At 41.3% G+C, this 24,805-nt stretch overlaps 1 protein-coding gene across 1 annotated transcript in view; it reads right to left on the bottom strand.

Annotated features, from left to right (window-relative positions):
• The window catches only part of SPINT1 (serine peptidase inhibitor, Kunitz type 1), an 80,833-nt gene extending 58,286 nt beyond the window's left edge, over nt 1–22,547 (bottom strand). Inside the window, exon 1 of the mRNA XM_030214238.1 lies at nt 21,446–22,547. Coding sequence (XP_030070098.1) covers nt 21,446–21,875 — 430 coding nt within the window. The 5' untranslated portion in view covers nt 21,876–22,547. The remainder of the gene's footprint in view (nt 1–21,445) is intronic.
• Between the last annotated feature and the right edge of the window lie 2,258 nt (nt 22,548–24,805).

Here is a 24,805-nt window from a genome sequence, read left to right on the forward strand (position 1 = left end):
CAAGCAGCATTCAAGTTCCCATTGAAGAAGACAAGTCATCCTAAATTCTGATGCAGCAAAGCAGCTCCCCCCCCCCCCCCCCCCCCCGCCGCCACCTACAAACAGACTATGCTCAGTCAGGATGAGGTTCTTACTTTGGAAGGCAGCATTTGGTTTTTACCAAACCAGACTGATATTTTGTCGGGACAAGGTTGACTTAAGTCAAAATGGCATTATTCCACAAGTCTTGACAAAAGTCTGTTGCTTGCCTCATGTTTAAGACAGCAATTGTTTCTTCCTAGCAGCTCTCTTCCCATTTAGCTTATTTCTTGATGGTTGATGCACAAATCCTCATAGCCATGGGAACAGAGGATTGCAGATCTTTAGATGTTAGTATGTGTTGTGACTTTTTTTGGATGATTTTCTGGTGTGCCCTTTGGGTGATCTTGGCAAGAGGAACATTCCTAGATTGAAGAAAAGTTGAAGGCTGCAATGAATTCTCTCATACACGTATGACAGTGGCCCAAAATGCTTCAAAATGATCTTGTACTCCTGTCCAGAGAGAGAAGCATCAACTATTTTTTAGGTCCTCTAACATTTCTTCTGATAGTGGGATGATGAGCTGTCACTAATACAACCATCATCTTTTGACCTTTACAGGAGGACTGGATGCTCAGAGGTGGTTTACTTGTTACCCACTTATGCACCTGATTCTAATTAGTCAATTAACCACTATAAAGTAGAGGTTCACTTACTATTTCAAAAAAATGTTCCCACTTTGTACACTGTGTCTCACTGAACATGGAAAATCAATAGGACCAGAAGTAGATAAATGTGAAGCAAGTATGTTAGCGAACAGTGTTAGTAAATTACTTTTTCCTCTTGGGACAGGAAAATCGCTAGCATATCTGAACGTAATCTGCCTTGAGCTAGAACTGAAAAGGGTGTGAGCTACATACCTTCCTTTTCCCCATGGCCATATCGTTCTCAAATTCAGAACCTCTGATCATCTAATGGCCCAACTAACTGCTTTGCAGGGGTAAACTTAAATTCTCTTGTGATCTTTTCAAGGATTTACATCTCATTCACCAGTGCTCATGCTGTTTCCTATTTTCCTCATTTAACCCCATTTTCTATTTTTTTTTTTAAAGAAGCTAGGCTCACAGTTGGTTTAATCTTATTTCAATTTTGTTTTTATTCTTAATTTGAGCTTCCAAGATGGTGGTGTTAAACAACTCCACACTTCATTGTAGTCTTTTAATCCTTGCAACTGCTCTATTTTAACATGTCCTTCTAATATCCACATTTTATCAGTTTCTTCCTTTAAAAGTTCAATTTATCTGAAGCAGTATCACTATTATTGTCAATTGGCTCTAGATTCCTTGCACCAGGTCCTGAATTGCACCAAGAACTAGATCAAAAAGTGTCCCCCCCAGGTCTATGGAGTCGTTTATGGTACAGTTTACCCTTGGAACAATGGACACCAGCGTAACAGATATTGGGAACAGTGGACAGCATCCAAAAAAATGAAAGTAAAATTACTTAGAGAAAAAAAGATTAACAATAAAAACAACAAACTGAACATCTGTTCCCGACATTTCCTTCTTAATACCTATTTTTCTGAGCAAACGTGTACTGCTTCATCTCATATAGACCATTGCTCCAAAGATAAATCTACCAATTAACAGTGGTAATTGAATTCCCCATTACTAGGTTTCCAATTTTACTAGCCTATCTAATCTTCATAAGCATTTCAGTGTCTGTTTTGTTCATATGCCCAATCAAACCTGTCTAACTTGGTTTTAATAAAGCCTTTGAATCACTGCCACTATCCAACCACAGATCTAAAACAACACATACATAATGTAACGTTATCCAGCAGCCTCCATAACTTACATGTCCAACTCATCACAGATCAAAAAGGGGGAGGGGGAGGGGGCATTCCAAGATTGCCACAGAAAAGAAACATGTATATACAGAACCTTGTTACCAGGGACGTATCTGCGTGGGGCCACAGGGGCCTGGGCCCCCGCAGATTTCGCCCTGGCCCCCCTCCCCGCCGCTTACTTTTGCTGGCGGGGGGGCCCCGACCCCCGCCAGCCAAGGTCCGACCCGCAGCCTTCATATTTCGTCTTCCTCCGACTCCTCCGTGGCCATGCTGTAACGCTGCTGATTCGTTGAATCCAGTTCGGAGTCTGACGTCGCAGTACATTGTACGCGCGTACAACGTGCTGCGACGTCAGACTCCAAACTGAATTCAACGAATCAGCAGCGTTACTTACAGCATGGCCACGGAGGAGTCGGAGGAAGACGAAATATGAAGACTGCGGGTCGGACCTCGACTGGCGGGGGTCGGGGGCCCCCCCGCCAGCTAAAGTAAGCAGCGGGGGAGGGTTGACGGCAGGGAGGGTGGAGAGTGGCGGCGGCGGGGGGGAGGAGGGAGGCAAAAATGTGCCCCCCCCCTCTGGCTCTGGCCCCCCCTACCGCCGGATTCCAGATACGCCCCTGCTTGTTACACATTTGATGGAAGGTACTTCGAAGAAGGACCTGCAATATACAAGCTAGTTGAAAAGGAACCAATGCTGGACAGGTGCAGGGTTATCATGTGGCTTTCCAAGACCAAAAGCATTTAAATAAGGCAACCAATAAAGAGAATGGACACTTGGAGGAATGTGGAGGGGCATTTTCAATATGATGTTTTACAGAAAACGTCCAAACATCCAGTAGTAAACACAGATGCTTTTCTGGTTTGAAAATGGCCAACTTTTTGTTTTGAAAATGACCATCTGTGCTCAGTGCGTTTATCTTTTAGGGCCATTTTTGGAAAACAAACAAACAAAAACTCCAAGAGAAAAATGCACAAAAACAAGTCATTGGGATGTATGGGGGGGGGGGGGGCAGCATTCTTAGCAGACTGGCCACACAGAGATCCCAGCAGAGCACTGGGGCACCCTGGGGGGAACTGCACCAGACTTCACATACAAAGGTCCCAGGTACACATCTGACCATTGCTCCCTTATACTGTATGGTGAGCCCTCCAAAACTCACCAAAAACCTACTGTACTACAATATCCTTGGGGTCATCTTTGACTCCTCCCTCTCCTTCTATGCTAAATTTAGCATTTTCAAAGAAAAATGTCCAAATGCCACTTGATGTCGTTTGAGACTCTTTTGAAAATGAGCCCCATGGTCATATTGAAAGCATCCAGTTAAAAAAATAAATAAATAAATAGATGTGCAGCCACATTTTGAATTAACTTCAGAACACTGACAGCCAGTTTACTCAAAACAGGTAGCTTTTTTTTCTCTCTCTCCCCTTTGTTGGTATGAAGCCTTTCCTATTAAGAATTGGCATTCCTTTCCTATACTTTTATATAAATTTTCATTTGTATCACCCCTCTCCTCAGGTCACTTCACTGGCTTCCAATCAGATACCGCATTCAATTCAAGCTTCTCCTTCTTACCTACAAATGCATTCAGTCTGTTGCCCCTCACTACCTCTCCTCCCTCATCTCCCCCTATGTTCCCGCCCATAACCTCCATTCACAGGACAAATCCCTCCTCTCTGTACCCTTCTCCAACACCGCCAACTCCAGGCTCCGCTCATTCTGCCTCGCCTCACCCTATGCTTGGAACAACCTTCCTGAGCCCTTACGCCAAGCCCCCTCCCTGCCCATCTTCAAGTCTTTGCTTAAAACCCACCTCTTCAATGCTGCATTCGGCACCTAACTCTTACCGTTCACTAAATCCAGACTGCCCCAATTTGACCGCCCCTATCGGACTGTCCGTTCACTTGTCTCTTAGATTGTAAGCTCCTTGAGCAGGGACCGTCCCTCTATGTTAAATTGTACAGCGCTGCTTAACCCTAGTAGCGCTTTAGAAATGTTAAGTAGTAGTAGTATTGTAAACTGCTTTGCTTTGATTTTTTTTTAGGCTAAGAAGTATAGTAAAATTAACATAGAACAGGTGAAATCATGGTCTGTAGTGCCATCCTAAAATCAGAGGCTTATGGAAGGGCGATCTACCCCCACTGCTATAATCTTGTCACAAGACAAATTTCTATCCACAGAAATTCCAGCATGCAGTTTCCCTGCAGAACTTTTAAGACAGGCTTGACACCAATATCCTTAACTCCTTGTGCCACCCCTTCACAAATCTGAACTGTTCTGCTATTTTGATACATTTCTGTACCCCAGGGAAACGAAACAAATGGAGGTCCCCTGCAACAATGCATCAACACATGTAAACGAAATCTGATTTCCCCAGACTTGCTCTCTCTCCGATCCAATCTCCTGCCAATACACATTCCCTCTCCCTTAACCCTATCTTAGCCAGTCTCTACTCCCATCATCCTTTTCCCCCTCTCTCTAAGACAGATTGCCTCCCAGTCTGTTAATACTCCATCTTCCACATAACCTTGCTGTTGCGCCACCTCTGGGACATCCAGTTTGTTTTCTTTCAGCATCATGTGCTCCAGGTGACTGAGCCACATAATATTCAAATTCCTTCATGGTTTATATAGACTTATGAAAAGCAAAAAGGAGCGGAAGCTATCCAGAAAGACCAGACTGAATCCACGAATGTAAAAGCCAAAATGGTTTATTGTGACCCAACACGGTCCATGTTTCGGCCAAAAGGCCTTCCTCAGGGGTCTAAAACAAGGATACAACATGTATAGTAATAGCATAATGACATAATAAAACAAATGAAAATTTATTACATACCGTAAAATTAACTTGGGACAACATTTATATTTAAAAGAAATTATGATATATACATATATATATATATAATCGCAGGTGAATTAAATAAAATCTATTACATTTATTTATTTTATTTTAGATATTTTAAATAGTGTTTAGGTAAGATGCGTATGATAAATATGTAAAAGAATTGAGGAAATTGTAATGTATGATAGAACCTGTTAAAATTAAAACAAGGTATATATAATGTATAATGTATATAATTAAGTGCATGTAAAAATACAGACACAATTGTAAATGTATATAGTAAATTTATATAATAACTGCTGTATAGCTATACAGACATCGATTTTTTTAAAAAACAACAAATATGAATTTCATTAGATATGAATTAAAAACAAATAAATGGTCATACCTTCAAGCTGGCTTATACTGTTATTCATACAAAAGAGGCTCACAAAAAGGGTGAGGTAATCTAGGCAAAGAAATGTGGATAAAATTAAATATTAAAATTAAAAATGTAATTTTTAACACTTATACAAGGTGTTTTTTTGAATACATCAATCTAATATGAATTTTAAAATATGTAGTAATATTCTTGAAAATAATGGTCGCAATAAAGCTGACTAAGTGCTCTTCAGATGGCGATTAATAGGATCATGTGTAAAGGGTTCCTTTGTCTCTAGCGGTATACGCAATGGTCTTGACTTAAAGGTTAGATAATGATTTAAACGGTAGAATTTAAACAACGTTTTTTTAAAATAAAATGCATTTCGAGAACGAGCCTGTGGGGGTGATACTTATGTGGGAGGTTATCAGAAGTATAGATGTAAATTTAAATTTTATCTACATAGACTGACTTGTGCATTAAAGTCAAGCCGTGGTCAGCGTTAAACTTTATCTGCATAGGTTTATTTGTACATTAAAATCCAGCAATGGCAAACGTTAAAGACAAGATAGAATCTTATTAAAAGTGTCTTAAGAAAAGATCTTCCAAAACATTAAGACCTTACCGCTGAACACAATCACAGTGAGTTGGTCAGTCCTGTCTATATAGGCATTAGAAAGTCAGCAATGGTGAGTCGGCTATTATTTATATACAATGGGCAGACGTCACTGGTGATGTAAGCTACACATGGGAACCTATGATTGCCTAGATGCCCAATATTCGAAGGAAAACACAATGACGTTTCAAACCGTCTCAATCAATTAATGATTCATTGTCTTAAAAATACATGTATTGACGAAAATGTGACCAAGCCTTTCAAAGGGAAGGGTCCAATATAAATGAACGAATCTTAAGAAAATAGCGGAGTGTCTAAAAAATCTGTCCGAACTGAAACTAAAAGCGAAAGCGATAGACATGATCTTTAAAGGCGAACGATCATCGATACTGTCTATTTATATATCCCGTTATTGCATTTCAAAATCAAAAAAGTTTTAGCGGGTGCTGGATATAAATTATATAGTAACGTTTTAAATGCCAAATCAAGACTGGCTAGAACTATTAGGTGTGTGTATGGATTGAAGGAATCCTACAATAAACAGTATCAAATATTAAATGGATTTGAAGGGTAATATAGGTGAAAAATTACATTTATATAAGGATTCCTTTGTCTCTAGCGATATACGCAATGGTCTTAACTTGAAGGTTAGATGATAATTTACAGTAAAATTCAAACGACATTTTTTAATTGAATGCCAGCAATGTATTTGGAAAACGAGCCTGTAGTGGTAATACTTATGTAGGAGGTTATCAGAAGTAGAGGTGTAAATTTAAATTTTATCTACATAGGCTGACTTGTACATTAAAGTCCAGCTGTGGTCAACGTTAAACTTTATCTGCATAGGCTTATTTGTACATTAAAATCCATTGTATTTTCTTTCGAACATTGGGCATCTAGGCAATCATAGGTTCCCATGTGTAGCTTACATCACCAGTGACGTCTGCCCATTCCATATAAATAACAGCCGACTCACCACTGCTGACCTTCTAATGCCTATATAGACAGGACTGACCAACTCACTGTGATTGTGTTCAGCGGTAAGGTCTCAATGTTTCTGAAGATCTTTTCTTAAGACATTCTTTTAATAAGATCCTATCCTGTCTTTCACGTTTGCCACTGCTGGATTTTAATGTACAAATAAGCCTATGCAGATAAAGTTTAACGTTGACCACAGCTGGACTTTAATGTACAAGTCAGCCTATGTAGATAAAATTTAAATTTACACCTCTACTTCTGATAACCTCCTACATAAGTATTACCACTACAGGCTCGTTTTCCAAATACATTGCTGGCATTCAATTAAAAAACGTCGTTTGAATTTTACTGTAAATTATCATCTAACCTTCAAGTTAAGACCATTGCGTATATCGCTAGAGACAAAGGAATCCTTATATAAATGTAATTTTTCACCTATATTACCCTTCAAATCCATTTAATATTTGATACTGTTTATTGTAGGATTCCTTTAATCCATACACACACCTAATAGTTCTAGCCAGTCTTGATTTGGCATTTAAAACGTTACTATATAATTTATATCCAGCACCCGCTAAAACGTTTTTGATTTTGAAATGCAATAACGGGATATATAAATAGACAGTATCGATGATCGTTCGCCTTTAAAGATCATGTCTATCGCTTTCGCTTTTAGTTTCAGTTCGGACAGATTTTTTAGACACTCCGCTATTTTCTTAAGATTCGTTCATTTATATTGGACCCTTCCCTTTGAAAGGCTTGGTCACATTTTCGTCAATACATGTATTTTTAAGACAATGAATCATTAATTGATTGAGACGGTTTGAAACGTCATTGTGTTTTCCTTCGAATATTGGGCATCTAGGCAATCATAGGTTCCCATGTGTAGCTTACATCACCAGTGACGTCTGCCCATTGTATATAAATAATAGCCGACTCACCATTGCTGACTTTCTAATGCCTATATAGACAGGACTGACCAACTCACTGTGATTGTGTTCAGCGGTAAGGTCTTAATGTTTTGGAAGATCTTTTCTTAAGACACTCTTTTAATAAGATTCTATCTTGTCTTTAACGTTTGCCATTGCTGGATTTTAATGTACAAATAAACCTATGCAGATAAAGTTTAACGCTGACCACGGCTTGACTTTAATGCACAAGTCAGTCTATGTAGATAAAATTTAAATTTACATCTATACTTCTGATAACCTCCCACATAAGTATCACCCCCACAGGCTCGTTCTCGAAATGCATTTTATTTTAAAAAAACGTTGTTTAAATTCTACCGTTTAAATCATTATCTAACCTTTAAGTCAAGACCATTGCGTATACCGCTAGAGACAAAGGAACCCTTTACACATGATCCTATTAATCGCCATCTGAAGAGCACTTAGTCAGCTTTATTGCGACCATTATTTTCAAGAATATTACTACATATTTTAAAATTCATATTAGATTGATGTATTCAAAAAAACACCTTGTATAAGTGTTAAAAATTACATTTTTAATTTTAATATTTAATTTTATCCACATTTCTTTGCCTAGATTACCTCACCCTTTTTGTGAGCCTCTTTTGTATGAATAACAGTATAAGCCAGCTTGAAGGTATGACCATTTATTTGTTTTTAATTCATATCTAATGAAATTCATATTTGTTGTTTTTTAAAAAAATCGATGTCTGTATAGCTATACAGCAGTTATTATATAAATTTACTATATACATTTACAATTGTGTCTGTATTTTTACATGCACTTAATTATATACATTATACATTATATATACCTTGTTTTAATTTTAACAGGTTCTATCATACATTATTACAATTTCCTCAATTCTTTTACATATTTATCATACGCATCTTACCTAAACACTATTTAAAATATCTAAAATAAAATAAATAAATGTAATAGATTTTATTTAATTCACCTGCGATTATATATATATATGTATATATCATAATTTCTTTTAAATATAAATGTTGTCCCAAGTTAATTTTACGGTATGTAATAAATTTTCATTTGTTTTATTATGTCATTATGCTATTACTATACATGTTGTATCCTTGTTTTAGACCCCTGAGGAAGGCCTTTTGGCCGAAACATGGACCGTGTTGGGTCACAATAAACCATTTTGGCTTTTACATTCGTGGATTCAGTCTGGTCTTTCTGGATAGCTTCCGCTCCTTTTTGCTTTTCATTTGTCTTTTTTGCGGGAGATTTTGGACTCTCCTTTGTGTTATATAGACTTATGACAACACAGGGTGTTTGGACATCGCACAGCTCAAATTTACTGGGAGCTGTGCAGTCAAAGCAAAACAGCACAATTTCACTGCAGTGGAAAACTGACTGGCTTTCTTTTTTATTTCTTCTACAAGTGGCCATATTTTTGTGCTGTTTTGAATAGTAATTGTCTTTATATTAATATATGTTTATAGATCCCTGATAAGGTGAAGCCGAAACTTGGCCAAGTTGGATCCTTCAATAAAGCTTGCTCTTCATTCCATCTTTGCTGTGTTGCTTTCTGCATTACTGCAGAGGTTTTTCTCCCGTCTTTTGGTCTGGAATATGCCAAATATTGCCATTAGTGTATAGACATTTTTTTTTTTTTTAAAAAGGTGTTGGTAAGTGCTCCCATGGTAACTTTATTTTGTAGGCGGTAAGGACTCACACTGTAATCATGCGCTAGTTAGTGCAGGAATGTCCACTCGCTGCTCCCAGTCATGCCGCCTCTAACAAAAAAATTCAGAATTTTTTTTCTTCTTTAGTGTGCAGGTAGTGTGTTCCTTGGTAAGTCCTTTTAAGCTCCAGTAAGTGTTCCCTAGCGCTTACCGCAGCTTAGTAAAAAGGGCCCCTGAAAAAGTCAAATTCAGAACAGAAAGGGAAAACTTGGGAAAGATGACAAAGGAACAGAGTAGGAAAAGGCACAGGGTGCCCAGTCTCCTGCTCCCACTACCGAACAAGCTGCGAGTGTGCAATGTCTGGGGGAAAACTATTCCTGCATAACTGGAAAGATCGTGTTCTGCCCCTGAACCCCTGGCTGAGATTTTGTAAAAGTAGTAGTAGAAAACTTTTTACATACATAATCTGGTAGTTCAGCAAACCCTTTGTCATTTTTCATTATGTCACTGCAATGTTAACACTGAACCTTTTTGAAAGCATATACTCGAGTTCAATGTAGCTTACAAACTACCATAAATATCAAGTAAGAGCACAAATAAGATACAAATAAGAGGTAAATAGTAAACCATTGATGGCCAGTTACAATCTAACATACTCCATCAATGGGTAGAAACTTCTCAAAGAGGAAAGTTTTCAGTCTTTTGTGAAATACCAAGTAATCAGGCTGACCCTTGTTTGCCATTGGCAGTGAGTTCCACCACTTAGAACCTTGGTATCTAAAGTCTATGGAGTGAACCAACTTATAGTACACTCTCTTGCAATCTAGAAGATGAAGTCTAAGATAGTCCCTAGAACCACAGGTTTTATTGTGTAGGGGGATTGTTAAGAGCTGAACGTAACCCAGTGTCATGCCATATAATATCTGAAAGACAAAAACACACAATTTAATAATAATCCTGGATTTAATGGGCAGCCAGTGCAGCTTGCATAATAATGGAGTGGCTCTATCAAAACACAATACCTTAAAGACAAGCCTAGCTGCTGTATTCTGGGCTGTTTGCAGCTGTTTTAAGATACCCTCCTTACATCCAGCATAGATGGAATTGCAGTAATCGAATTGCGTTAAAACCAAGGATTGAACTAGTGATTCAGTCTCTGGTGCTCCTATATTCAGAGCACCACAATTCATACCTGGGAGCTCCTGATTAAATTGCTGTGTATTCTGCAAATGTATGGCCAATCAATCCAAATAGGCATATTTGGAATGGCCTATCACAGTTGAAAGCTTTGACTGGTTACCAGCTGCATAGAATTTAGGTGGCTGGCACAATTTAGACCTATTGTTGCAGAAGCAAATATGTAGAAAAAGAGCGACAATGGCAGAAGACATCTGATTCCGAGATTATATATAAAAGAATGGAAATTAGCTATTTATAAATATAAAGTTACCTTAAATGCTAAGCAGGGTATTCTAGTTATGTATGCAATGATGTTTTGGGTACTAAGGATTTTTTTTTTTTAAGTTACAACCTTGACAGATGCTTCACAATTTTCTTGTCCAGCAATGGACAATGTTCCTACAGCTTCACGATTGGCCGATTATTTTCTAAGCAATGCAAAGAGATCCCTAATAATAAGACTATTAAAAAAAAACAAGACAGGGATTCCAGGAGATCAAGGTCAGTTGGTATTTTCATCTATTGACCAGTCTATGTTTAATTCTTTGTATCACCATCCTTATTCCAAGACCCGTTGGATTGTAAATCTACAATTGATACTTGGATATTGAATTATAAAAGGAATTAAATTCTGAGAAAACTAAGTTCTTGCTTTTAGACAATAATCCGGATCCACTAGTTGATCATATTGTTGTAGACGAAGTCAAGTATCCTCTCTCCCTCCCGTTATTTAACTACTGGGAATCATCTTGGATCAATCTCATTAGAATCTCAAGTTAATTCTATATAGTCAAAAGTTTTTTCTTTGTCATGAAGAATTTGAGAAGAATCAAAGCTTTTTTGAGATAGTCTAATTTAGACAAGAGTAAATTGAACAATTGTAACTTGATTTTTTCAATTTAATTTTTTTAAGAGACTTCTAAGTATAATCTTCAACATTTACAGACGATTCAAAATACCAGTGTCAGATTGATTTACTCCTTACATAAATGATATAATGTACAAGAGAATTTAAACAAAATCCTGGCCTCCATCAGAATCCAATGGAGGTACATACAGAATTTAGACATCCTATCATGTTTACATGGTGACTGTCCCGAGTATTTTTTATGCCATTTCAAATTTAAGTTCTTCTAGAGAAGAACTATAAATTAATCTCCTTTTGCCTTTCCATCAATTAAGGCCATTAAGAGGTTTAAGGTTTGTGATATGCTTCTTGCTTATCAGGCTCCTAAAATCTGGCAATCATATGCTGCTTGTTTTTTGAACAATTTAGAATATGCATATTTTAGAAAGAAGACACTGATATTTCTGATGGTAAGCTTATTTTTTTTTAATTTTATTAAGAGTAATGCCAGGGGTCAATGAGTGCCATTTTGTATGCAGAGCCAGGTGGGATGTGACTGGAAGGGGACCATTCCTGCCAGACCATCATGGATGGCCCTCCCAAGTAAGTCCCAGGGATTCTCTGTGGATGGATGGAAAGCATGGAGGGGGGAGTTCTGAATGTGTATGAAGGGGGAGTAGGATGATCTTAATTTTATTGTAAACTGCTTCGAACAATTGGTGTTAACAATACATAAATTGTAACCTGTAGCATGTTTTCAAGGTCCACAGGAATTTCAAGACTATCCCAAGTCTTTATGGTCTATGGACAGTGACTCACAGTCTGTCCATCTGTCAAATGTGCTCATCTAGCTTTCACACAGAAAACTGTGCTCTGTGGCAGATCCAGATGTGGAATTCTTTGGCAGTGAAGATACAACTGGAAAAAGACTAACTGGCATTTTGTAGGACTGAAGATTATCTTTAGCATAACATTTTATTGAGCTACTACTGAAAAAGGTGTGAGCAAAATCCAAATAAGAATGTTAGTGATTTACTGTTATTCTCTATTTGTTGTATGTCCCCTTTATGTATGTTATTATGCGATTCAAATTCTATTTGGATTTCTGAAACAAAGATGGAGAATTGGTAAAGAAAAATCACAAGTCTTTTCAAACACCTGAGCAAGCATCACACTGATTCAAGGAAAGCAGAAATAGTTTAAGAGGAACCTGGGAAAAGAAATTTCAACAAGAAACCATGAACAGACTTACATCTTTTCTTATATATAAACACACACACAAATACATACAGAGAGGAAAAAAAAATAAAGAGGAAACCTACTGATAATTGGACTAGTGAATATTACGGTTAGTAGTACTGCTAAAATATCTATCCAAAACCCAAAGTCTTCAGAAAATTTCTCCTGCTTTGTTTGGAAAACATTTAGCACGCAGGGAAGTGAAAGTTCCAGTCCAAACCAAAAAAGCCTCCTTTCTCTTCCTCAACCAGGAAAGAAAACAAGAACAGAGAGCTTCACATTTAAGGAAAGACTAGCTGCTCCTGGTGAGTCACACAGTTTGTGGTAAACCGGTGTAGAAAGTTTAAGCCGGAGCACAGACTCCTCCGGTTCCCAATTATACCACTTACTGCCTCAGTCTCCCCATCTGGAAAACCACACTTTCTCTTCACTGCGAAGTGGCACAGCCCCAAGTGCAGGCACACTAACACAGGCTTTGTGGTATACAGCACTGCACCCTGCTGCCGGTGACAGGCATGTGTACATATATAGAGAAAGAGAGAGCATGAAGCATTAGCAGCTTCTGCATTCAAGCCTAGGGCGGGGGGAGGGAATCACCTATGGCTGCCTCTTCTAGAGCCTACCAAGCAACCTGAGAAAAACAGTTAAAAGTGCAAGTGCCAGTTATTTCAACATACTCCCCACCTGCCTTCCTAGCAGCAGTCTTCTTCCTATTCCCAGGTCTCTTATTTTATTGTGCCAGTAAAACATTCATGCTACACCCACTCCAGTTCATGCTGCATCTATGCTTGGCTGCTGGGTGATCAGATAAGAATCAGTAAAGTTGTACCCCTTCCCCTCCCCCCCCCCCCCCCCCCCCGTTTCCAGCTTCATAACCATGGCAGTGGCCAAATAAAAACGAGTTTCCAAATTCTTAAAACTACTAGTCTCTCCACATATTTATTTAGATTTTGCTCACACCTTTTTCAGTAGTAGCTCAAGGCGAGTTACATTCAGGTACAGGGCCGGTCTTAGGCCGAGGCGGCCGCATAGGGCCCCGCGCGGCGAGCCTCAGTCAGCCTTGACCTAGTTCCGCCCGGGGATCGCCGCCGCTCATCCGAACTGCCCGCCCTCTTCTCTCCCCCACGATCGATCACCGATCCCTTTCCTTTTTTGCTTTTAAATTTACCTCCAGTCCGGCAGCGTCAGTGACAGCGCTCCCAGCCAGTAAAAGCGCTTCTCTTCGCTGTGTCCCGCCTTCTTCTGAGAGAGGAGAATTGCTGGATGTGGATGGAGGAGGGAAGGGCAGAGAGGGCCAAGGATGGACTTGGATGGGATGGTAGGGCCCAGAGAGAGGAGAAATTGCCTGAAATGGAGGGGAGGGGAGAGAGGAGAATTGCTGGATGTGGATGGAGGAGGGAAGGGTAGAGAGGGCCAAGGATGGACTTGGATGGGATGGCAGGGCCCAGGGAGAGGAGAAATTGCTGGAAATGGAGTGGAGGGGAGAGAGGAGAAATGCTGGATGTGGATGGAGGGCAAATTGTTGAATTTAAGGGCTGGATCGGAACACTTTGAAGGCAGATGCTGAAACTGGAGAAAGGATAGGGACAGGGGGCTACAGATGGTAGACAGAACACATAAGGACACAGGAGGATGGTGGACACGGTGAGAGAAAAAATATCAAACAGAAAGAAGACACTGCATAAAACAGAAGACACTGGGACCAAAGCGAATAGAAAAACTAAATGATCAGACAACAAAGGTAGAAAAAAAGTATTTTATTCAGAATTTATTAATTGGAATATGTCAGCTTTTAGAAATGTGCATCTGTGATATTTTGCATGTAAGTTTCAATTTTTCTAGTATTGCTGCATGCCGAGTCTGACTTCTTGAGGTAACTTTCCATTCAGTATTTTGCCTTCATATTTGTTGTGTCATGTGTTTTTCATGTGTGATCAAGGTACAGTATCCTGCTAGCGTGTAGTATTTGCAGCCCTTTTTTTTCACAAGGTAGTGTATTGGTGTTTTAGAGCCTGGTGTAATTACAGTTCTGCCTTTCCATGCATAAGGTTGTAGCTCGTCCTGTCCTTGGAATTAGTGCTGTTATGGTTTGGTAAGGTTCTGACTGTGTTTTTGCACAAGTTTGTGTATAGTGTTTTGCAGTGGAGAGATTGTGTGTCCGCACCTCTGACCCCCCGGGGTTATGAGAATTTGAACTACTAATTGTGGACTTGAACTGAATAATTTCTTGGGGGGGGGGGTTCATGATAGCATTGTGCTTATTATTTCAATCAGTTTTTCTGTACAAGTTTAGCTTCATTTGTCTTTATTTGAAATTTCATAAATAAAAAATTTTCTAAAAATTGAATAATCTTATCAATGGGCGGGGGCGGGGCTAGGATAGGGGCGGGGCTAGGATGGGGCCCCACCAAATTGGTCTGCATAGGGCCCAGCACTTGCTAAGACCGGCCCTGTTCAGGTACACTGGATATTACTTAAAAATAAATAAAAAAACAGAATTATCTGAAAAAGTATTCACTAGGAATGAGGTCTTACAAAAACTGCTTTCTACTTTAGCCACAAGATACTGGGCTCAATAGATCTTTGGTCTGTCCCAGTATGATGTTATGTTCTGATGTACTTTAAGCACTTAAAGGTACACAACTTCAAGTAAAACTTCAAAGATGTGGAAGCTAATCTGATCTTCAGACAGAGTTCCTGATGCTCTCACCAGCAGCACATACAGAGTGACTGGTTACTCCATTGTGCTTAAGAATTCAGAGCAAGTGGGGAAAACATGCGGAACACAGCTCATGGAGTTCTTTCCAACATCTTTGCATGCAAATGCATGTCTGTGCACGTGTTAGGAATGTCTATGCATGTGTGATTGTGTATTGGTATGCGTTTTCTGTGTGTTGAGATTAGAAGATATAGGACGGCAATTTGAAAGATGTAATTCTTATTCACTATGTTACACTGAATCAGTGTATGTATACTGCAGCTGTCAAAGCTGCTTTTCCTATAAAAAGGTAAGGGAGGGGGGATGTTTGGAGATTCATTTTTCTTCCAGATGCAGAAACTATTTCTACAGCATGCATTATATCTAATATAAACAAACTTTCTTTGGACTCAGGGACAGCAGAATGCCTGTGTGTTTTGTTTTGAGGGGAAGCAAGCTCTGCCCTCAGTCCCACCCCCTGGTTGACCGCCTGCATTACACCACTTCACCAACCTGTCCTCCGAGCCTCCTTCTCTATACCCCATCAACCCCTTCTCCCAGTCCTAGTATCAGACCCTTTCTGCCACTCCCACAATCTACCAGCTTAATCCCCTTTTGCCAACCACAGTCTTAGTCCCTACAGACCCATCTCCAAGCCCCAACCCCTTCTCCAACATTTCAATCCCCAGCCTCTGCATAGACCCACATCCCCTTCACCCTTCCCCACCCATGGTTTTGTGTTTCCCACCTTTCCTACCCTCTCTACCTGTTCTCCAGGCATCTTCTCCACTCCCCTCATAACTTGTTGTCACAGCTCCTCTAGCACAGCTGAAACGACATTAACAGTAAAAGGAGCACTCAAGGGCAGGGGCATAACCAGAACTTCATGGGGGGTTAGTGGGGTGGACCATGCATTTCCTCTTGGTTCTTCCCCCTCCCCCCCCCATCATACATTTGCTGGTGGGAATGTCCAAGCTCTGCTAGCCAAAGCGATTCTCTGCCACAGCAGCAAGGAAATGTACAGAGTGCTCCAGCTACCAACACCAGCACTTCTACACATGATCAGTTCAATGCATGAGCAGAGCATGTGCAGAAGTGCCGGCATAGGCAGCTAGAGCACTCCACCAACTTCCTGTTGCTCAGGCAGCTTTAGCAGGGGCTCAGTTGGCTAGCAGGGCTTGGGCATCCCAGCCAGTTATGCATCCGGTGTCATAATTTTGGAGGGGGCTTGAGCCCAAAGTGGAGGAGCCTAGGCCCCCTGAGGTTACACCTCTGATTAAGGGGCTGCAGAGCCTTGGTATTCAGGTGATCAGCAAGGCTCTGCCAGCCCCACTCCCACTACAGCTTAAGTGTGCACCATAGCCACCTAGACAAGATGCTTGTCCATCATTGATGGGTGGAGAGGAGGAGAAGGCAGAGACGTTAAAGGTTAACTATCTTATCCAATGCTTCCGTGTATAAGCGAGACAGAATCTATATATTTCAGTTTTACAGCATGGTTTCTACAGCCAAATTGAACTAAATACGTAAGCATTAGCTACGTTTCTTTCTGCAGAGCTGTAAAGACCACTGCTGCAACCATGATGATCTAAGAATGACCTTCTAGCTTGGGTGGTGTTATCCTCAATTTTACTAGACTCTGGAAAGAATGCCGGCATCCATGGATGCCGGGTTCCAAAAAAAACCCAAAAAAAAAACACAAAATGTCTCTACAAATCTATGGAAAACACAACTCTGACTCACTCATGACTTTACCAACCCTCTGAGCTGTCACAGTCTCAAAGCAGTAACTTAGCAGAGCATCACAGAACATCCTACTACTCACTTCCAAAGGTTTTTCTGCTCATCAGGCGGCTACCAACCCAGGACCTTCTCTGTGCACCAGCAAGCAAGCATTTGTAATGCATGGGAATTACACTACTATATGACAGTCAAATACTCAACACACGGCACCCATTTTGCCCATCTTGAATTCTCCATGGACCTGCTCCAGCTAAAGAATACAAAGTTTATAATATACCTGCGATAAAAGTTTTACAGCTCAAATATTAAGTAGCAAATGTAGATAAAATGTTAAAACGCAAACAGACCAAGGCAGCCAGTAATACTATCTAGAAAGGAAGTTCCAGTGCCCTGAGAAAGCCCTCATTTTCAGCACACTTGCTGTGTACATTAGATTTGCAGATATTTTAAACCTTAGGCTAGTGATTCCAAAAACCTGATCCTGGAGGCATCCCAGCCAGGATCCGGTTTTTAGGATATCCACAATGAATATTCAGGAGAGAGACTTGCAGGCAACTCTCTCTCTCCTGAATATTCATTGTGGATATGCTATGTCCCAGGGAGGCATATATTTTTAAAGACAGTAAAATATGAGCCAGAGAATGGACCCTGGGAAAGATGTTGAGACCCACATGCACTGGACCCAATTAAAAAAAAAAAAAAACACCTAAAGAAGTTGCAATCAAAAATTTTAAGTTGTTAAAATTAGGTTCCTAAATTTGTCCCCTATTTTCAACCAAATTTTGGCCTACCATTCATTTACCCTAGATTTAGAGACTGTGTGACTAGTGCTGAAAATCAGTGTTAAGCTTCAAACTTCTCCCTTACCCCATCTTGAATCCACTCCTGTTATCCATTTTTCAGGCACCTAAACTTTATGAAATTTTGAATATAAATGTAGGAACTCGGCTCTAGTCTACATAATAAGGATATCCATACTGGGTCACAGCAATGGTCCATCTAGTCCAGTATCCTGTTTTCAGCAGTAGCCAACACAGGTCATAAGTACTTAGCAGAAACCCAATTAGTAGTACCATTCCATGCTACCAATCCCAGGGCAAGCAGTGGCTTCCCCCATGTCCAGCTCAATAACAGACTATGGACATTTCCTCCAGGAACTTGTCCAAACCTTTTTTAAACCCAGGTACACTAACCACCATTACCACATTCTCCAGCAAGGAGTTCCAGAGTTTAACTGTTCTTTCAGTGAAAAAATATTTCCTCCTATTTGTTTCATAGGGCCAGTTTAGGAGGTTACTCTCAAAGCTGGGAGCCCAAGCCCTTTATAAAGAATGGGGTCAAATTTCAAAGATACATGCTTTTTTGTTTTAAGAATGCTAAACCACAGCTGCAAAGTTATCCATTCCAGGAGGGAGACTTTTTGGACAGGCCTGGTTATATCCCAAAGCAGTGTAGTATTTCTATTCTATGATTCCATCCCTTGAAATCAGTGCTGCAGGACCCATAATGCACAAGGATGAGGTTGGCAGAAATCCAGAATAGGCCAAAAAGTCTCCCTCCTAGAACGGGTAGCTTGGCAGCTCTGCTAAACACATATGGGGAATTTTTAAAACTATCTAGGAATAAGAACAAACAAGGAACAGAACCCCAAAAAAGGTTTATTAGTATTGAAGTTTGTAGATGGCACTACTGCTTTAAAATGTTACAGTAAAAAATGTGTCCTGTAAAAATAAAGTGGCTGAGCCATTCCCACCTTCACTTCCTCCCAACTGCTGTATGTTGTTGCTGGGCTGGAAAGTGCATGCTTGCACATCATATCACGCAATGTCTGTGTTTACTGAGAAACAAGTTACTTCTCCTTTCAGGGTGTTTTAATGCTCTACTCTGAACCACAGCTTTACAAGTGAATCTAGTACTTAAAAAAATTACCAGAGTGAAACATAGGAACAGGAGTCTTCCACTCACAAAGTGCTGGAAAAGCAAGCACATCTGCCAGGAACTACTACTACTACTTAACATTTCTACGATGGGCCTACCAAATAGCAATGACTATTAGTCAACATCAGTCTTAGCCAGTTTGAACTAGCAACCTAGATAAATAGTGTGAGTTTATCCACTAAACCAAATGGCCTGTGGTCATAGTGGCTTACTTTTGTATGAAATTGGGGGGGCGGGGGGGGGGGGGAAGCGTCAGAAAAATAAGTGCAAATCAGTAACCCTGACACCATCCCCCTAACTCCATAAACTGGGCACAACTGCATACCCAGTTATAGAATAATTTAAGCTACATGCGAAACAAGCATCTAATTGACACTAAATTGGAATTAAATACCAATAATGGGCACTAGTTTAGGAGTTACACACCATAGAAATTAGGGTGTCAGTCACTTGTGTAACTGAAAGGGGGCATGCCAAGCAATTGAGCACTAAGTTTATACAATATTATCAGTTGCTGGCATTTACATGCACATTTAGGCATAAACATTTACACCAGCCATTCACATGGCTGCTCACACCTAAAGTATGGCATTAAAAAGCTGACTGATGTTCATATTCTGCAACAGAAATCTGGGCGTCCAGATGCCATGATCGAATTCACACAGCACCCAGTATCCTAGGTAGCATGGGTGACCACGTTGCTAACATACAACCTCTAACGATCATATGCAGGATAACTAAATTACCACCCAGTGTTACTAACCTAAAGACTATTGCACCAAAACAAATCGGATGCAGATCAACCTAACTTGAATGCAAGCTCTGGAGAATGCTGTTCATAGGCACGTCAGGGAAGCCATTTTGTATTCACTCCTTCTCTAGAGAGTTGTACAGTGTGCAGCTCAGTGGAGAGGCAGGAGACCTTCCCTCTGACAAGCAGTTTAGGAAACGGAAAAAAAAAACACCTCCTTGACAGTAAGAAGTGGGAGGAAACAAAAACAGTACACCTAAATGAGGAAATACTCTAGTTACTGGCTACAAGGGGAAAACATACAAGGGCCAAGTCACAACAACACTTTAAGTTTCAAAACACAAGTCTCCATCAGTCAGCTGCAAGTTCGTTCATCTGCTCAAAAGTAACTTGTGGAGTCCTCTGGTTACAGCTCTATTTCATCTGTTACTCTTTTTTTCAGTGGTCAAATTTGTGGTGCATTATAAGGTGCCTTTAATCTTCAATAGGCACCTTTGAATTCATCTCCACATATCTCACTTGGATCACTCACCCAATTATTGCTCCAAAGCCGTCCACTAACTCTCATGACGGCTGATTAAAAGGGTAATTCTTATGGTTCAGACAGGCAAAATGCCTGATCTGAGTGAACAAAAACAGCTTCATACAATAGCAATTTCTTGGCAAACTTCTGTGCAATGCTACTACTACTATCATTTCCAGATCATACAGAAGCAGCTCGTGCCTTCAAATGCTTGTCAGACCAAAAAAAAAAAAAAAAGGTATCTACTCTTCCTTTTTTGTTTTGTTTCTATTTATCAACTCATATAGGGTTCCTTTTACTAAGGTGCGCTAACCGATTTAGAGTGCACTAAATAAGATGCCCATAGAATATAATGGTTATTATATTTAGCACACGCTAATCATTAATGCACCTTAGGAAAAGAACCCCTAGCAAATCAATCTCCCGATGATGTCCCCTGTGATCCTACTGCAGTAGAGACAAAAACTAGCTCTCCAGTAAAAAGTGCCCTCTGCTCAATCCTAAAATTTGGATCCAGTTTACTGTAATAAAAACTCTCTTACCCTCCTATCCCCCAACAGCCACAGTATAGTGAACAAGTCTTAATAAATTAGGCCCAAAAAACCTAGTTTCCTTTTAATACATAGGCCCCTGGTGTCCACTCAGCCACTTCCACAGAAAGGAAAATAAGCTGACCTGAATTTTTATATGTAAAATTGATCCTAAACAAAATTTAAAATCAAATTAAAAAAAAAAAGGGGGGGGGGATTCTGAGCCGTCAAGCTATGCGAAAAAGATTTCAGGCCTGCATTTCTGATTGCCATATCCTACTGCATTGTGGGATCCGCACAATGGGCACAATCGAAAACTACCACCACACTCTCAGAGCCAGGTCAACCATTAGGCTAGATTAGGTAGTTGCCCCTTGAGCAGGAGCAACTTGGGGGGGAGCGACAAAGGGCAGCTTCAGTCTAAGCAAAACAATAGATGATGACGACACAAACTCAAAACAGGCATCAGCACATATTTTAACCTGCATTTTTATAGGATTTTTGTGGGATGCTCATTTTCACTAGAATTATCGACATTTGGGGAGAGGGGGGGGAAGGAGTAGGGCTAAAAGTTCGCCTAGGGCACCCCCTATCCTTGCGCCGGCTTTGCACATTATTTTGGGATGTCAAATTCAAACCAGACCTAACTTCGCACATTTATAGCTCTGTGAGAGCAAGGAAAAAAGTGAATAATACAGGTGACTCCAATACTTACCCTCCTCGTACTCTCTCTCTGCTATATAGGTATTGTAAACTTCCTGGTTGACATAGTTCAGAAAACCCTCCTTCCTGGCAAACTTACAAACAAAAGTCTGTTCATAGAGGCAATTGATGAGAAAGCAAGATTTGATGAGATCTTCGCCCTCCGTGGACTGCTCGGCCAGTGCCAGGTTACAGCCAGGGGTCTTGCAACAAGCCCTGACACACTCCTTGCCCCTGCGGGCACGTACCGAGCTCAGGAAGGTGGCCCCGCTTTTCACGGAATCGTCCAAGTCCAGGATGAAGTCTGGCATCCCCGTAGTGAAACGGTTCAGACAGGATTCCCCAAAGGATTCCTCTTCCCCCAGGACAGACTGGCTCAAGCAGAAGACAAGCAACACCAGGTGGACCCCCACCAGCCCAACGTGAAGGCGCCTGAGATCCATCAGATGATCCGGGGAAGGAAGATTGCCCTCGAGTCAACCTCAGGCAAAATGGAATACCTCTTGCCCCCAAAAGATAATATAAATCAAACGTTTTTCACTTTTCGGGACAGCTGCCTCAGGTGGTAGAAGTTGGATGCTTTACTTCCTCCTTTCGGCTCTTCTAGTCTTCCAAAATTGAAAGGAACCAACAATTGCTCAAACCTCTTGTTAACGTCAAAAGCGCAAAATTAAGTCCATTTCTATTCCACTAAGCTTCGTGTCTTCCTTTGTTCTAAGTCGGCGACAAATCTCTGCTCCTCAGTGGGGATCCAAAGCTGCTTCTTGTCTCTTCTCCCAACCAATAAAGCCGGCTTGCTGTGTCCTCTCTCCCTTCCTGCTAATCACCTCTATACGGCTCCCAGAGATAAATCAGCCTTCTGCTGGTGGGGGGGAAGAGAAAAAAAAGCCCAGCTCACCCTCCACTTGCCACTTCCCTTTTCCTGTCCCAGAGTTTCAAGTGAAACCTTGCAGGGTGTCACTCTTTAACCCCTTCCCTTCCCTACTGCGAAGGTGTAGCCTCTACCTATGACAGGAAATGAAACCCGACGCCTTAGTTATTAAGGAGAACGCAATCACTCCCACCTGCTTGAGTAAGAGGCGGAGACGGAGATGGCTTGGGAAATCCTTCCTTCTCTTGCTGTGAGACTTGAAGGCGACCGCTGCTGCTGTGGAATAAATAAGAGAAAGGTTTCGCGAAAAAAAGAGCCGAGCTGCAGTGCAGGACCGCTCTCCCCGCCCCCCACCCGGATCCTACAGAACTGTCTGCTGCCACCACAGACCATCGACTTTCCGAGAGATGCAAATAGAATCAGCAGGCGCTCGGTAGCCTCGGTATGCAGCAGGAAGATTTTAGTAGCAGAAAAGGCTCGGCTTTAAGGACATCCGACGGGCCTTAACAGACGCTTCAGATCAGAACACTTTCATGTACCATCAAAGTAAGAGTATAACAGGGAGGCCAACTAAGTGGGTTGAACTCCCCGTGGACCTTATTTAAATTGGGGGGGGGGGGGGGTTCCCGTAAAGACCCATCAAATAGAGAATGACAAGGGGACGAGGACCCGCGGTATGGGGCCTGGGCGGGGACAGATCCCACGGGATGGGGACAGCCCACAGGGACAAACTTTGCCCCCGCCGTGTCATTTTCTACTTTGAAGCCTGTTAATGAACTGGATTGTTATTTGCGTGATGCAGACCAGATTTTTTGATTTTTTTTTTGGGGGGGGGGGGGGGGAGCAAGCAAGCAAACATGTTGGCCACAACTAGCAAAATTTGCATGGGGGATTCTGTACATTCCTGCTACCAGCACATCTTCAAAGAAGACAAGTTGCTTGTTTTTATTATTGTTTTCTATTTGTGATTTATAAACAACAGTTGCACAGCATATTGTTCCTTTTTTATACTTTAATAAAAAGATTATAAAATCATAAGTGTTCAAGGCTTCTGCAGATGAGGACAGAACCTATGGGGTGGGGGCTGAGATGGAGACAGAACCCACGGGGACGGGACAGGGACAAACTTTGTCCCCACCCCATGTCATTTTCTATCCATCTGCACGTCCCTTCCCAGTCACACCACCATGGGTGGTGGACTTTGGTCCTGAGGAACTGAGTTTGATTCCCACTTCAGGCACAGGCAGCTCCTTGTGACTCTGGGCAAGTCACTTAACCCTCCATTGCCCCATGTAAGCCGCATTGAGCCTGCCATGAGTGGGAAAGCGCGGGGTACAAATGTAACAAAAATTAAATTAAAAATTGTAATGCACTCTATGATTCATTAGTGTATTCAGGTAACAACAGCCTTCTCTGATGTGCTTGTTTTGTTTATATCTGATGAAGGGAGTGTTAACTCTGAAAACCTAGGGCCAGATGCACTAAACTTAATGAGCCATTAACGAGCAAGTAGTAAACCCTGGCATGTACCAAAGACTTTTTTCCGACGACGGTAGCAGCTAACGAAAACGGAATGCAGATGAGCAAATTGTGTAGAAACCCTATTGTAATGAGATGCACTAACCTTTTCCGATTGCCTTAACACTGGAAAATCTAACGAGAGGTCTGTGCGGGATTGAAAAACTGCTACAAAAGTAACAAAAACAAAAAATCGAGGGAAAAAAAGTCAAGTGCTCGTCAGGGACGTCCTTTATGGACGTCCTTCACTCATGAAAAAAAAAATAGCGCTCCGCTTCAAAAAAGACATCTATTTTGGCCGTCACCCCCCCCCCCCCCAAGACGCACCCTCTCCAATGCGGCTCGACAGTGCAGTTGAGGACGCCCATCCAAAAAAAAACGTCCATTTTGGCCGTCATTCACCCCCCCCCCCCCCCGAAGACGCCGTGCTGCTCACCCCCTCCGATGCAGCTCAATCCAGAGGACACTGCAGTTGAGGACGCCCATCCAAAAAAAAATGTCCATTTTGGCCGTCATTCCCCCTCCCCCCGCAATAATAAAAGCGTCTTTTTTGGCAGTGCTTCACTCAGTTGAGAGACCTGGAAGTCCCTGAGTCAATCAGAACGCGTTTAGCTAAACGCATTGTGATTGGCTCAGGGACTTCCAGGTCTCTCAGCTGAGTGAAGCACTGCCAAAAAAAAATGTTTTTATTATTGCAGGGGGGAATGACGGCCAAAATGGATGTTTTTTTTGGATGGGCGTCCTCAACGGCACTGTCCTCTGGATCGAGCCGCATCAGAAGGGGTGAGCAGCACGGCCTCTTCGGGTGGGGTTGGGAGAATGACGGCCAAAATGGGTGGAGTTTTTTTTTGGATGGGCGTCCTCAACTGCACTGTCGAGCCACATCGGAGGGGGTGAGCGGGGTTGCACAGGGAGGCGTATTTGGTATGCGCAGAGCAGCCAGCATAACACTTGGCTACTCTGTGCATGCTCGACCGGCTGATT

The sequence above is a fragment of the Microcaecilia unicolor genome, chromosome 9 (genome assembly GCF_901765095.1).
Source record: "Microcaecilia unicolor chromosome 9, aMicUni1.1, whole genome shotgun sequence".
Taxonomy (NCBI): Eukaryota; Metazoa; Chordata; class Amphibia; order Gymnophiona; family Siphonopidae; genus Microcaecilia; species Microcaecilia unicolor.